This window comes from Podarcis pityusensis, assembly GCF_964106645.2.
Source record: "Podarcis pityusensis genome assembly, chromosome: 7".
Taxonomy (NCBI): domain Eukaryota; kingdom Metazoa; phylum Chordata; class Lepidosauria; order Squamata; family Lacertidae; genus Podarcis; species Podarcis pityusensis.
The window spans coordinates 14,110,568-14,125,193 of record NC_138031.1 but is presented as its reverse complement, the minus strand read 5'-3'; the positions used below and the strand labels follow the sequence as shown (position 1 = coordinate 14,125,193).

Genomic DNA, 14,626 nt, shown 5'->3' with positions numbered 1-14,626 from the left:
TTTATGTTTATGGGAAGAGAGAAATGTTGGGGATGAAGAAACTGTTGTTTTTGCTAAGGGTTGCATTTCTCTTGGAAGATAGGTAGTCAGAGGGCCTTGTGCCATTTTCGGTTCTATATGAATAGTAAGACATTATATTCCATATAACAGAGTCAACTGGATAGTAAAATAAATTGAAATAAATGCTTGGCAAAACAACAACAACCAGGAAAATATTTCACGGGGTGGGGGTGAAAGCTTTCTACTTAGGTGTTTAATCAAACCTTTACAGCATGCCTGTTTCTAAATCATGGTTTCAGATTTGATGCAGAGAAGAGTCAAATCTTTATTACATGGACAGGATTACCAGTTTTTATCATAATACATAAAATGCTTTACATATCTGGAAAGAAGATTTTAATGCTGTTGTTATATGTAGTGTTGGCCAGTTCTAGTGGATCTTCTTCACGTACTGCTGCTAGTATTTCCAGTATTTGACTAAAACAAAGCAAACGGGAGGCACTTTAGGCAAAATCACTTCACTGTGGTTATGTTCACTGTGAACATTACTTGTTCAAGGGTGGTTAAAGTTTACATAAATAGCATTTAGGATTCCATTTTTTTTTAATGTCAGACAAAAATACCCAAATAACATCATATACAAGTTTCAGATAAAGGAAAGTGTGATGCACTTATTCATCTATCTTGAAATTTATAGGGGAAGGCAGATTCCCATCTCCACAGTGAGGCAAGTTACAGAAGCAGCAACATCTGCTTCCTATGTCTACACCAGTCGCATGCTGGAATACTAGGCACATTGGTTCATGACTAAGTCATGACTATGCCTTTCAATAGGTCTATGGATAACACTGCATAGAAGGAAATTTTATTGAATTCAGTAAGACTTACTCCGAAGCACATGTGCACAAGTTTGCAGTGTTGAGTTTATTTTATTCTAAAAGTAATGAAGGAAATGCTGCAATCTAAATGCTGAACTGTATGCAATATTGCGGATAGGTAACTTGCATCTCAGAACATAAAAAGCTGTCTTTAATCTGGTCAGACTTCGTCCACCTAGATCAGTGTTGCTCTGTTGACTGGCAGTAGCTCTTCAAGGTTTTGGGGCATTGGCCTTTCTTTCACCTGCTATGTGATCCTTTTTAACTGGAGGTGCCAGGGATTGAACTTCTGACATTTACTGGTGCCAAGTGTATGTTCTACCAGAAAACTATAGTCCCTACCATGCTTTATCAGTAAACTGATGGTTTTAGATTTCATGACAAACACAAGTTCTGAAATCTGCATATTTTGGCATTTGAGGCCATTTTCCTGTTTGGCATTGACCTTTCCAATGGGGATTATTTCTAATTTGTGTAGTGTTTCATTTCAGTACTGTTGCTACCTGTAGCTAAAAACCACCAGTGGCATCTAATAAGTTGTATGCAAACACATTGCTATAGTAATTCATGAGGGCAAAAGGGCATTGATTTAGACCACTGAAATATAATAGGCAGTTCCCACCCCCCACTGTATTCTTTCCCCTTTGAGCCTTGCTGAGCAAGTGAGGAGTGAGAACCCCCCTTCTCAGAGTGGTACAGAGGATGAGGTTGCATTCTTGCTTCCTGTGGTATTATCTCACAAGTATTCCTTATAGCAATGCACAGAGCTGCTTTTCCTTCAATTGGCACATAGGATGCACTTTGGTATGTATATCCTCTCTCTGGACTGCAGAACCTCAAGCGTACCAGCTGATGACAATCAACAGGGGGAGAGGGCTGTTGCCCTCATGACCTGCTAGTAACCTTCCCAAAGGCCACCTGGCTAGCTATTGCAGAAAACAGAATGCAGACAAGACTGGCTCTTGGTTGTAACCCAGCAAAGCAAATCTTAGCTTGCTAATTACTGGAAAACCAGGAGTTTTGACCTGTGTGGGAAGCTCAGAGAGTACATCTAAACAGAATGGTTTGGGGCAACCCAGCCAGATGGGCAGAGTTGTTTTTATTATTATTATTATTATTATTATTATTATTATTATTATTATTATATTTTATTATACCTAATTATTGCTGCACCACCTGCAGGCTCAAACTCCTCCAGCCGCTGGACAAGTTTAGAATCCAGTGGCTCTGTAGTTAGTCTTGTCCCATCCTCATTCCAGGGCCTTAAATCAATTACTGCTAACAGTAGCCTTTTCACAGCCGGTGCTGTTGACGGATGAAATGGCAGAGGGAAATCTCTGCTACATCCCTCCGAACCAGCTGGTTGGTGGTGGTTACAATTGCTCTGCCTGTTAGGCGCAACTCTTTATATGGCATTAAACCCCTTGGGCTCCAGCCCAGCTAAAGGTCAGTCATGATCAAGCCCCTCTGAAAGCCATGGGACATAAGTTTCTCATGACTAATTCCACTGGTTTCAGCCAGACTTAGTCATAACTAAATTAAGCTGAATTGGAGCCTTGAAATATATTAAATTATATACTTACATTATATGACAAGGTTCATTTCTGTCCTTCAGGCAGTGTCCTTCTTCCCACTTTTTTTTGGTAGGGAATGTGGTTTTTACATACTTTGAACCAGCGTGGGTATTTTTCACTCCACACCAGGGAGCATCTAGTGTGATTTATGGAACAGTTTAGAATTAACATCATACAGATGGTTACATAATCTACCAGCTTTCTGTAACTCATAACCACCGCAGCCATTTCTTTTTGTCCACTGGGGGCGGTGGCGATGTTTTATTCTTAACACAGGCTATAAACCAAAGCAAAGTTGCTGTCAGAGCTGTTCGTAACATGTACAAAAAACGTAAGTAGTAAAATTATTCCCAGATAGGGTCCCACACCAATATACCACATACTTCCACAACAGAAAGTTGGAATTGATGACTTTAGTAAGCAATACTTAGGACCATAACATAATTCCAAGGGTCTTGCAAGTTTACACTGTTTAAAATGCCAAAGTCAGAATTGCTAATTTGAATGTAAGAGTTTTGCAAGGGTCCATCTACGAAGACAAACCTGCTCCTCTCAAGCCAGGATCATTTTAGGTCCCTAGGCTTAGCAGTTAGGAAGCTCGCCCCTAACCTCAAGCAACTGCTGCCAAGCACCAATGAAGTTAGTCAGGAAGGGTAACTGCTATTAGGCAGGGTTTTCAGGGATATACTGAACTCCTGTCAAACTCTCCATAATGCAGTTGTATTACCAAAGTTTGTTATTAATGTGCAAAGCAGATTCTTTGATGCCTGATAATGAGGTGATTTAAGGAAGCCATACAATTAAGTCACCAAAGTTCTAGCACAAAGGTGGTCAACTTGATGGGTGGTATTCATAGCCCTCCCAATTTGGCAATACTACGAGAGAGTGGAGTCTTATGTTCTGCCAATTAATGGAGGTAAATGGGCAACCATGCTTTTGGCCAATGGTGTGAATGAGAGGTAGGTTTTCCATCAGATTACGATGCAAAAATCAACAATTTGTTCCATTTGCTATGGAGGAAAAGAATGTGGACTATAAGGGTAGGATGTGTGCTCTTCCCCTTTGCAACCTGGATTTCCTCAGGCAAAGACTGCACCAGGGCCAGCCCACTCATGAGGCAAGGTGAGGCAACTGCCTCAGGCGGCAAGATCCATAGAGGCAGCAGATCCTGATGTAGATCTTTATTCCCTCCCCTCCCCATTCCTGGTGTAGACTTTCACTCATCCCTTATTCCTTGGTTCACATCAGGTACCAAAATGTCTTTGGCCTGTCCTTGACACAGCCCTTCTAAGGAATGAGGCAAGGCCTTTTCTGCTTAGTCTGATTCTTGCCAAGAACAATATCCTTTCTTACAACTCACTTTGGTGACAATATATGGCATTTCGAGCATGCTCACTCCCCCTTGTGGACTGGAGGGTACACAACACTGATAGTGTGACCAAGAGAGCTGTTAAATATAGAATTTACAGGGGATTTTCCTTTCTTACTGCACTGCTAATGAATTAGGTACCGTGCTATAAAAAGACATTACTCTTTAGGTTAGGAACCTTTTTCTTTTTTTCTAAGCCATGCTGAGTAAGCATGTACCCAGTCAACACTGTTTCCGATCTGGGATATATTTGGGTAGTAATCTTAAAATGGCACACTGAGACAGAAGATTACAAACAAAATATATCCCAGATCAGAAACAGTTTTGAAAGGGGTATATTGGTGGAAGTAAAATGTTAAATAGTATTAAATAAAACAACTTACCTGTTTCTAGCATTAATCTTTCACTGGGAATTGACCTCACTGCTTCTAAGTTAGCTTCTGTTTTCAGGGAACTGGAAATAATATGAATATGAAAATCACTATGATTTGTTGAAATTCTTTAGTCCAAATAGAAGGAAGTTCTCACAAGATTCAAGGAGCAACTTGTCTGCCCAGATCCAAGATGCTGGGCACAATCACCCCAAAAAGTACATTTAGTCACTCCTGCAAAATTTAGTTTGGCTTACTCTCATGAAAGTGCACACGGAATTGCTATCTTAGGCTAAGGCTGAAACCAGATTTACAAGCAGTTGTGTGAAACTTCCCTACGTTTCCTGATTTTTTTCCTTAAACCAGAAGCAGCCTTGGGAGGACTCTTCCCCCATTCTTTCCATAGGTTCCCCTTAATTCTTCTTGCCTATTTGTCTTTTCATTTAAAATGTCCCCCATGCACCCAGCTCACCTCTGTTGGCTGGCAGCTGTTGCTCTAGCTATGTACACAATTCCAAACCAAGGCTAATGAGGACTGAGATTCTGGCGATGTCACACAAGAGTGGTTGGTACTTGCATATATAGTCCAATTCAAAGTTCCGTAGGCAGCCCATTGCAGCACTTAAGAATATGTGAAGGACAGCAAATTATATATAGCCCGCCACCCATGTCTGGCAGATGCTTCATAGGTGGGCTGTTCTTACTGCCTACCAGGGATTGAAGTGTCTGAATTACCTGTGAGGGCACGATACATGGTGGCTGAGGTGCAGTCACCTTGATGAGCCACAAGCTGCACAGGTGTGCTTTAAAGTATCCATCCCAAAATAAAAAGGAACCCTTTCACCTCAGCCATTAGATGTCTAAAATAACTTACCAACCATTTATTCCTATGTAGAGATCTAACTCTATTATAGCTGCTGCCTCCTCTTTGGTGCCATCAAAAGAGTGTACCTGTAAACAAGTAAAGATACACCTTTATCATCTGAAGATGCATTGAGATTTTTCTAACTTAAGTACAAGCTTTCCCTTTTCTTGCATTCCTCCAAAGCCAGTTGATATTTCTGAATAGTATTTGCTAGCCGTGTGCACACAAGCGCTGATAATTTTTGCCACCCAAAGTGAGTATGTGTATGTATGGGGCCCTTAACCGATAAGAGCCAATCAACGAAGTCCATGCTGTGGGGTAGAACCATCTGTGGCCCGGTCAGGAATTCAGTTAAATCAAAGATCTTTGATTTAATCTAACGAATAGAAGGCAATGAGACCAGCAGCCCAATTCAAGGAGGCTGAAAGACAGCTCCCCTACCTTGCCTCTGATGCAAAAGGCACTGTAGCTTAGCTGCCAGGACAGGCCCATTGCTTGTGTATGTGGTACAGGTCACGCCATTCATCCCCACTGCAGCTGTTTTTGGACTACAACTCCCATCATCCCTAGCTAGCAGGACCAGGGGTCAGGTATGATGGGGGTTGTAGTCCAAAAACAGCTGCAGACCCTGGTTTGGGAAACCCCACTCTATTTCACAGCTATGTCACACAACCGCCATTATTCCATTGTGAGATAATGTGAACACACTGTTCATTTCAAAGGCTGCAAGACTATGCCCACTTATTTAGGAATAAGCCCAGCTGAACTAAATCTGTACAGGTCATTTTGCACACTATGCAGAGGCAAACTTGGGTTTCACACAGTATATACTCAACAGGGAGCGGCCCTTCCCTGTTCAATGTGTCTGTAGGAAAAAGGTGACAATCACATTCACCACACTTTAAAAAGGATGTGGATTTCAGAGTAATGAAGTAGAACTAGTCATCTGGTCCACAAAACGAATCTACCTGTAAATTTCAGACTAGACCCCTACCTTAAAGTGCTTGCTCACGGGATAATTTTACCGAGGGCAACTAGAAAGCATTGCATGTTTTAGTTTTCAGCTACTTAGAAACACATGAAAAGTGAGATATCTGTTTATAAAATAAACTTGTATCACAAAGAGGTTGATGCTGAAAAGAAACACAACTGAACATCGGGCACTTACCACTCCTCCCACACACCTCTCTCTGTTTCGCCTCATTATATCTGTGTGAAAGGAGAATATTTTACATTAAAAAGCCCAGAGATTTCTACATTTTTTAAAAAAGTATTCTTTTGCAAAACCCACCTACAAATTCTGGATGTGAATTCCTGCAGTGCAGAAACATCGGTAATTTTGTTTGCTCAGATAAATCGAATTGTTTTTCAAAATACCTGAAAAGAAATAAACAGAAACATCCCTACATTTAATGAAATCTCAGCTATAGATTATCTAAATGGTTTAAAGCGTTAGAAAGAATGGAGTGGTTATTATTATTATTATTATTAATTATTATTATTTAGGTGCAGACATAATCCTGCCAGAAGGGAACACTTTTAAGTCCCATTTAGTTCTATGGGAAGGTTAAGCATGTGCTTTAAACCCCATAGGATTTGAAAATGTTTCATATTGGCAACATCATGCCAGGTTTTGTGTGATTTCTCGATAAGAAAATGATTCTAGACCGGGAGTGGCTAAGCTTTTGTGGCTTGAAGGCCACACTGACAGTCAGCCTCCCATTCCAGGGACACACGCCCGTGGTGGGTATTGTCAATTTATAAGCGAGTGTATACACACACACACAGACCACATGAACATATATTCAGACATGCACATTCACCCCACATACAGAACATGCACCCAACATATATGAAGGCACAGAGCATTCTCCCAGGCTCACACTCTTCCCCACAAACTCACCTGGAGACAGACGCAGAGACACACGCAAACCATCATTTCCTGCATTTCCCACTCGAGTGGCAGGGTGAGGGTGTCTAGCAATGCTGGTGTGTAATGCTAAAATCGGGAGACAAAAGATCCCCCTCCCTGCTCTTTGGAGAGCACCTCAAGAGGGATCTTTTCTCTCCAGATCTTAGTGTACCACAGTGCTAAAACCAGCAGGTTCTTCCAAGGGTAGAGGGCAGCATTTCTCTCACCACCTCTGTCCATACCGGCTAGGACTGCGCATTTATAGTGGCTTTCCGTGCAGTGGGGTGATCTAGAAAGTGGCTTCCTAATGTTACAGCCACAACACACACATTTTCAGTGGCTGATATTTCATTAAGGCCAGAAGGAGACTTGAAGTGCTTGGGTGGGGTGGGGGGATTTCGGAGGGCCATGCCTGCTTTATAACAGCAGCAAAATTATGTTTCAAAGCCATTAGACCAGGATACAAGCCTAAGCGAGGAATGGTAAAAAGCCAGGCCTTCTATGGATGTTGCCAAGAAAAGCAATGCTGTTAAAATACAGTCATACCTCGGAAGTCAAACAGAATACATTCCGCAAGTCTGTTCAACTTCCAAAACATTTGGAAACCAAGGTGTGGCTTCTGATTGGCTGCAGGAAGCTCCTGTAGCCAATCAGAACCCGTGGAACCTGCACCGGACGTTCAGGTTCCAAAGAATGTTCACAAACCGGAACAGTCACTTCTGGGTCTGCGGCACTAGGGAGCCAAAAAGTTTGGCTCGCAAGGTGTTCGACTTCTGAGGTACGACTGTATCACCTTACAACAGGAGGTTGTGTTTGCATCGTGTGATGTGCAAGTGTCAGACCAAACATTACACAGTCATAGTTTACCTTTGAATTGTGAAAGAATCCTAGCTAACCAACTGTGCTGCCATGACTGATGCTGGGTCTCCCCCTATGCAGAAGAGCATAAATATCACACAGATGACTGTCGGTTGTCAGCACTGTCTTATGAGCTGCCATCAAAAACGCAGTGGCAGCAAATACTTGGGATTGTCAGAAACATTTGTGGACCGATTAAGGAAGGACAGTGAAATCATGGAATCAAAGAATTGGAAGGGACCCCAAGGGTCATCTAGTCCAACCCCCAGCAATGCAGGAAATGGAAGCCTCCATGTTCAGATGCAGTTATGCATCTTGGTAACCAGGCTCTGGGGGCAATTAAGAGATGGCTACCACACCTCTGCCCTGCTTGTGGACATCCAGAGCCATCTGTTTGGCTGTTGGAATGCTAGATTCAACATTCTAATCCTGCCAACCAAACCTCACATCCTTAAGCTTATTACACCAGAGAATGGGAACCTGGGCCCTCCCAAGCTGTTTCTGCATTACAGATACCATCATCTTTGACCATTATTAGCCATACTGGCTGAGGCCGATAGGTGTCAAGAGTCCAGCAGCAACTGATGGATCACAGCTTCCCCCATCCCTACAATGCACAATAAAAACTACTAGCTTTTACTGGCATGTGTTGTTTCATGTTAAATTCCTTGGCTTTTGCACCTAGTTCATTCTCTTTCCATTTTACTTCAGTGCTTTTCTGCAGTCAAACTGTTCCCAAGATTAACATTACAGCAACCAGCGCCTTGTGCACTCAGTAGCTATAGCATCCAGTGACCCCTCCACCCAGTAAGGTAAAGGTAAAGGGACCCCTGACAATTAGGTCCAGTCGTGACCGACTCTGGGGTTGCGGCGCTCATCTCACTTTCTTGGCCGAGGGAGCCGGAGTACAGCTTCCAGGTCATGTGGCCAGCACGACTAAGCCGCTTCTGGCAAACCAGAGCAGCACACGGAAACACCGTTTACCTTCCTGCTAGAGCAGTACCTATTTATCTACTTGCACTTTGATGTGCTTTCAAACTGCTAGGTTGGCAGGAGCAGGGCCCGAGCAACGGGAGCTCACCCCGTTGCGGGGATTTGAACCGCCGACCTTCTGATCGGCAAGTCCTAGGCTCTGTGGTTTAACCCACAACGCCACCCGCGTCCTGTTCAATTTAACTCAGCACTGCAACTTCCCATCCTTTGGTCACCTGGCATGCACAACTTCTACTCGAGGGCTGGTGTTCTGGGCCCTGCCATCATGCTTTATGATGATTTGTGCATATATGGATTGCAAAAACACCACCCATGGAATCAAAGCACCGGCCAGCCACTGCAAGTTCCAATGCATGATGTGGTGGAAGCAATGGGATGGTTCAGCCACGTGAAGAGGCAGTCAGGGGTTTGGTGTGACCTGTAGGCCATTTAGGGAAGAACAGGGAAGTGGTGACTGTTTCTCCTTGGTTATTATATCCATTTGGGGTGATGGGGAGGAAGAGCAACTGTTCCTTGGCTTCCAATGGCTGTCACTGGGAGAAAATCCTTGTTAATAAAAACAACACTGTTAAAAAGTATGAAGGATGCAGTTTCTCTTATGTGTTAAGTAAATCTCTCTTACTTGAGTTGAGTGTCCTTAGTGCAGAATTCTAATCTGTCAAAATCTGGAAGAGAGAATTGACAAACAATTAACTGGCTTTTGAATTGCCAGGAAGGAAACATCACTGCCAAGCCACTTGGTTGCTACTTACCCAAGCCACACTCTCCAATTGCTATGACCTTCCCTTTATTTTTCTCAGCTAGACCTTGTAGCTCTGCTAAGTACTGCTCAGGGTTGCTCTGTTCAAACTCTCCACAGCGGGTGGGGTGGCAGCCAACAGTACTATAAAACATGTCTGAAAACAAACGACATGAACGTGTGGGTTATTATTGCTAGAAAGCTTGTCAAAGTGCAGGGTGCATCACCGCATAAGCGTTCCAGTCTCCAGCCCCCAAAGAACTTGCATCCTAAAGCCTGATGGTGAGCAGATGCAATGGTAACAGAGGCTGAATGCAAGGATATGCTGTTACATGTACTTAGGACCTGGGAGTGAAAACCTGGGAACTCAAGAAGCAAGGGCTTCATGGAGCAGGGAGGCACCATACAGATTTGAAAGACAACGTAAAATTCTGTACATCAGTACAAAGCTTTCTTTAACTCAACTTTTAAATTAACTTACTCACTTTTGAATAAGGTACCGGTAGTTCCTGTGGTCATGAAACCAGCCTTGGAATGGCAGAGTGTCACTTGAGACACACAGCATAGCAGATAAGATTGTGAGCAGGTGGTTACATACGCTCTGCAAAGACCACAAAGCAAGTGATCACCTGACTCATCTCCCCTTCTGTGTGTGACTCTATGCATGGTTCACTTGACAAGACATCAGACCTAGCAGCAGTGAGTTAGGTCGAGACAGCCAACCGCCCCAAAGGAATGGTGTGTGAAAAGCATTCCTTTCCTTCTGCTCATAATTCTTTGGACTGAACTGGTGCATATTGGCTTTGGTCATTTTAAATGTTAAATACAGTGGTACCTCGGGTTACATACGCTTCAGGTTACAGACTCCGCTAACCCAGGAATAGTACCTCGGGTTAAGAACTTTGCTTCAGGATGAGAACAGAAATTGTGTAGCAGCAGTGCGGCAGCAGCAGGAAACACCATTAGCTAAAGTGGTGCTTCAGGTTAAGAACAGTTTCAGGTTAAGAACGGACCTCCAGAACAAATTAAGTTCTTAACCCGAGGTACCACTGTACAGGATAATTAAAGCATTCCATTGAAAGCTATATAACATAAAGAGGCAAATACCATTTGTTTGTGCCAGCTGAAGTGCATCTTTGCTATCTTGCAAACTTCCACCTGTAATCATGAACTGGAATAATAAAAAAGAAAGTTTACTTAAGTGCTAGTTTCTAAATGTTAGGATTCATTTATATCTTGAAAAACACAGATATCAAAAGTCAACAGAAACAACTGAAATTTAACACAAAACACACTACCCAAAACCTTTGAAGAACAAATGTACCTTTTTAACACCAGTTTTGACCGCTCTAGCCACCACATCCAAGAAGTCATCTGCAAAAAGACAGAACTGAAATCCTTAATTTAAAGCATTCCTATGGCCATGTCTATTTCTGGAACCTTTAACAGCCTCAGGTGTGCAGCAGCTCCTACATTTCCTTTCCTTTTCCTGCAACTTTACAGCAGTAATGGTCAATCAAACTGTGCTATCTCCATTAAGCGGCATAGATATCCTTATTGACTAGGAAGGACTATACCTCAGATTCTTTGAAGATCATTGAAAGTAATTTCCTCCACAAGCAGTACCACTCTCAAGTGATTTGAGGATTGTGATTCATCAAGTTTTCCTTGATAAATATTTTTCCTAGGAACATATTCAACATATATAAGTGATCATCTCCATATGTATGCTCCACCAACTGCCAGAAATTGACTTCTTAATCATCTATGCTTCATTAGAGCTTCTTGGTCATGCAGGAGGCGTTTTTGATAGTTTCCCTTCAGCAATTGAATACTGTACTCTTCATCTGGAGATTTGCTGAAACTCAAGTCTTAGGGTAGCACAATGTGACTAAGTCTTACTGAGGAAAAACTCACACTGAAGTTACATCACAAGTAGCTTTAGTTTTCAGTGGGTCTACTCTCAGTATGATTGTCAGATAGCACACTTCAAAGGCACAACACTAAGCATGCTTATTCAAAAATACTGAGTCCAATGCAGCGTACTCCCAAGAAAGTATTAACAGAATTGCAGCCTTACAGCACAATCCTATGCATGCATGCTTAGAAGAGAGTCCCATTGTGTTAACTGAGGCTTACTCCCAGCTAAGAGTGTTAAGGACTGTGGCTTTACAGCGCAATTTTACACATGTCTACTTAGAAGCCATACTGAACTGAATAGGACTTCCTCCCATGTAAGATATGCAAAAGATTGTAGCCTTCAGTTAAGGAGTAACTCAGATCAATTATATATACTCAATTATTACTCAGATCAGATCCATTTCAATTAATCAGTCATGTTCAATAATTATAATGGGTGTACTCTGAGTAAAACTGCATTGAATTACCACCCTAGTGGGTTTTTTCTCTCAAAATGATGGGTGGGAGACAAGAGCAGGATGAAAGTCCAGTTTTAATAACTAATAATAATAATAATAATGTCACTCTCTGGGAATGGGGGTACCCCAAAATGCGTAACCTGAAAGAAAATGTCTCTTGCAGATGCATACCGTGAATATCTGGGGATATGAGGACTACAGAAGGAGCCATTAAAGAAACAGAATATTTACCTTGATGCTTTTGAGTACCTCTGTATATGCCTTTGAACATAGGATCAGTTAAATTAACACCGATATCTAGAGAGAGAGAGAAATAAATTAGTATCCTCAACTTGGGTCATTGTCTATGCTGCCTGGGGATGATGGGAGTTGGAGTCCATCATCTGAAAAGCTCCTCACCTGCAGTTTCAAGATGTCAGAAGATCTGATGGGTCCCTGACATGTGATGAAACTATGACTCTATGCTTTAGATATATACTGGTTGCTGTTAAAGGCCGGAGTCTGTACTAGGAGAGGATCCCTTTAAAAAGCCTGCAAAACCTTTCTTATGGAACGAGGGCTGTCTTGCATGTACCTGCTATGTTTCATTCTGGATTGTTTTATTTGATGTTTTAATGTGTTGTAAGCCCCTTTGAGGTTTTTCTTAAACATATAAAATGGTATAGAAATAAAAAAAAAACAATAATGCTAATAATAATACATTGGTACGTGCATCACGTGACAGCTTGTATAATCTGCAGTGGCTCATTCATGCAAACACCAAGGCCAGAACTTTCAGGCCACCTCATGTGCAATGCTCTTTCAGTGGAGTCAATATACACAATGCACCTGCCAAATCATCAAATGACAGGGAGAGTCAAATGCATGCAGGCACTAACCCCCAAGAGAAGCCACTAAATGCAGATTCTCATCTGGCAATGGCTGCAGGGGAATCGCTGCAGGATGTGAGGGAAAGGGTTGGAACTGTCTCCTGTGTCCATTTGTAGCCAAATACCGCAAACGGATTAGATCTCTGCATAAATCTGACTGCTTGCCGCAAAAACAAAATGTCTCTTGTGTGCATTTGTGAGATACAAGCAAAGCAGAGAAGGAGCTACCCCGTTACGGTTACGGCTCCGGCTTTGCACGCCGGGGTACCCAGAAGCAAGCCCCATATAACACAAATAAGAAATGAATGGATGAAATCGACGGGCCCTGCTTCTGAGTAAGCATGCGCAGAACCGGAATTGTGACTTGGGGGGGGCTTGCTCCCCAGCCAACGAGCACAGGATCGCCCTGCGCGCACCTGCAACCCCGCGCAGGTTCCTCTCAGGGGAGCAAGGCTGCGATCCCCAACCCCGGGAGCAAGCTCCACTGACAACGACGGGGCTTGCCTCGGAGTAAGCGCGCCTGGGGGGGGGGTCCCTTCGGCCGGTTCCGCAGCCGCCCCCCACCTCGAAGGGCTGCCCCTCAGCGACTAGGCCCGGCGCCCTCTTTGCGGACGCAAAGGAACACCCCCCCAGTTGCCCAGGCAACCGTCCTCACCAATGAACTTGAAGCGGCTCATGACGACGGCGACTGAGGCCCGCGCGCCTCTCTCTCTCTCCTTCTCTCTCTCCTCCCATAGAATGCAGACGCGCCTACGACACTTCCGGTTTCCCTTTGAGCGCTAGCCGCATGCTGGGTAGGCGCGTAAGAAGGCCGAATGGACCATAGAGGAGAGTGCCGCTCTATCCGCCACACTTAGAAATGTATCTCTATGGCCCCTTGTCTCTATTCCTTTGGCATTTTCTGTATTATTATCCATCGCATTTAAATTATACTGAACGTTATATATAATGCAGCGATAGTTAATTTTCAAATATGATTTATGCTGCATTTGTGGTGTTTCATTATCTCCTAGCATGTTCTCGTTAATTTAATGTTGGCAAGCCGCTTCGGGGATTCGCGTGGAGATGCGGCATGGAAATGTAACAAAGCAAGAAAAAAACAAAAAAAAAACCCTTAACTTTATTGATTTAATGTATTTGATTAATTCGCAGCATTTGGTGCTACCAATGCACATGGTTTCCCTTCACCACCCTGCTGCCCCCTGTTTTATCCTGGGTGGTGGATAGCAGGGGACTGGCCCCAAGGTCACCCAGCTTGCTCGTGGCGATATAAATTACGGTGGTGACATTTTCTAATTCACATCGTGGAGCCAACTTCAAAAGCCCCCAGGGCAGGCTGAAGGGAAGCACTGGCTTTTTGCCCATTGGCCTCTGCGTTTGTCTTGATTCCTTATCTCTATCTGCCTTTGGCCAATTGGCCTGTGCGTTTCTCCAGTTTCATCATCATCATCATCATAAATTTTATTTATACCCCGCCCTCCCTAGCCAAGGCCAGGCTCAGGGTGGCTAACAACCAATAATAAAAACAAGTTGAATGGATACAACTTAAAAACAAGATTAAAATACAACATTAAAATGCAGCCTCATCACAGGAGTTGAAAGGGGGGGGGAGAGGGGGAGGGAATCAGATTGACTCCAAGCCAAAGCCCAGGCGGAACAACTCTGTCTTACAGGCCCTGCGGAAAGAAATCAGATCCTGCAGGGCCCTGGTCTCATGAGGCAGAGCGTTCCACCAGGCCGGAGCCAGTGTTGAAAAGGCCCTGGCTCTGGTTGAAGCTAATCTAACTTCTGGTTGAAGTTAATCTAACTTCCTTAGGGCC

General features: G+C 43.3%; 1 protein-coding gene across 5 annotated transcripts; it reads right to left on the bottom strand.

Annotated features, from left to right (window-relative positions):
* Window positions 1-300: 300 nt before the first annotated feature.
* On the bottom strand, window positions 301-13,589 carry TATDN1 (TatD DNase domain containing 1). 5 transcript variants are annotated; one of them, XM_081012815.1, is made up of 12 exons: window positions 13,462-13,589; window positions 12,169-12,234; window positions 10,884-10,933; window positions 10,667-10,730; window positions 9,573-9,716; window positions 9,443-9,485; window positions 6,349-6,434; window positions 6,226-6,266; window positions 5,067-5,143; window positions 4,205-4,275; window positions 2,462-2,588; window positions 301-477 (listed from the first exon to the last, which is right to left on the bottom strand). In XM_081012815.1, the coding sequence occupies exons 1-12, from the start codon at window positions 13,481-13,483 to the stop codon at window positions 375-377; spliced, it is 894 nt and encodes a 297-aa protein (XP_080868941.1). In that variant the 5' UTR covers window positions 13,484-13,589; the 3' UTR covers window positions 301-374. The 5 variants fall into 5 exon arrangements, with proteins under 5 accessions (XP_080868941.1, XP_080868943.1, XP_080868942.1 ...); XM_081012817.1 differs by lacking the exon at window positions 13,462-13,589 and adding an exon at window positions 13,223-13,387; XM_081012816.1 differs by lacking the exon at window positions 13,462-13,589 and adding an exon at window positions 12,337-13,192.
* Window positions 13,590-14,626: the final 1,037 nt, after the last annotated feature.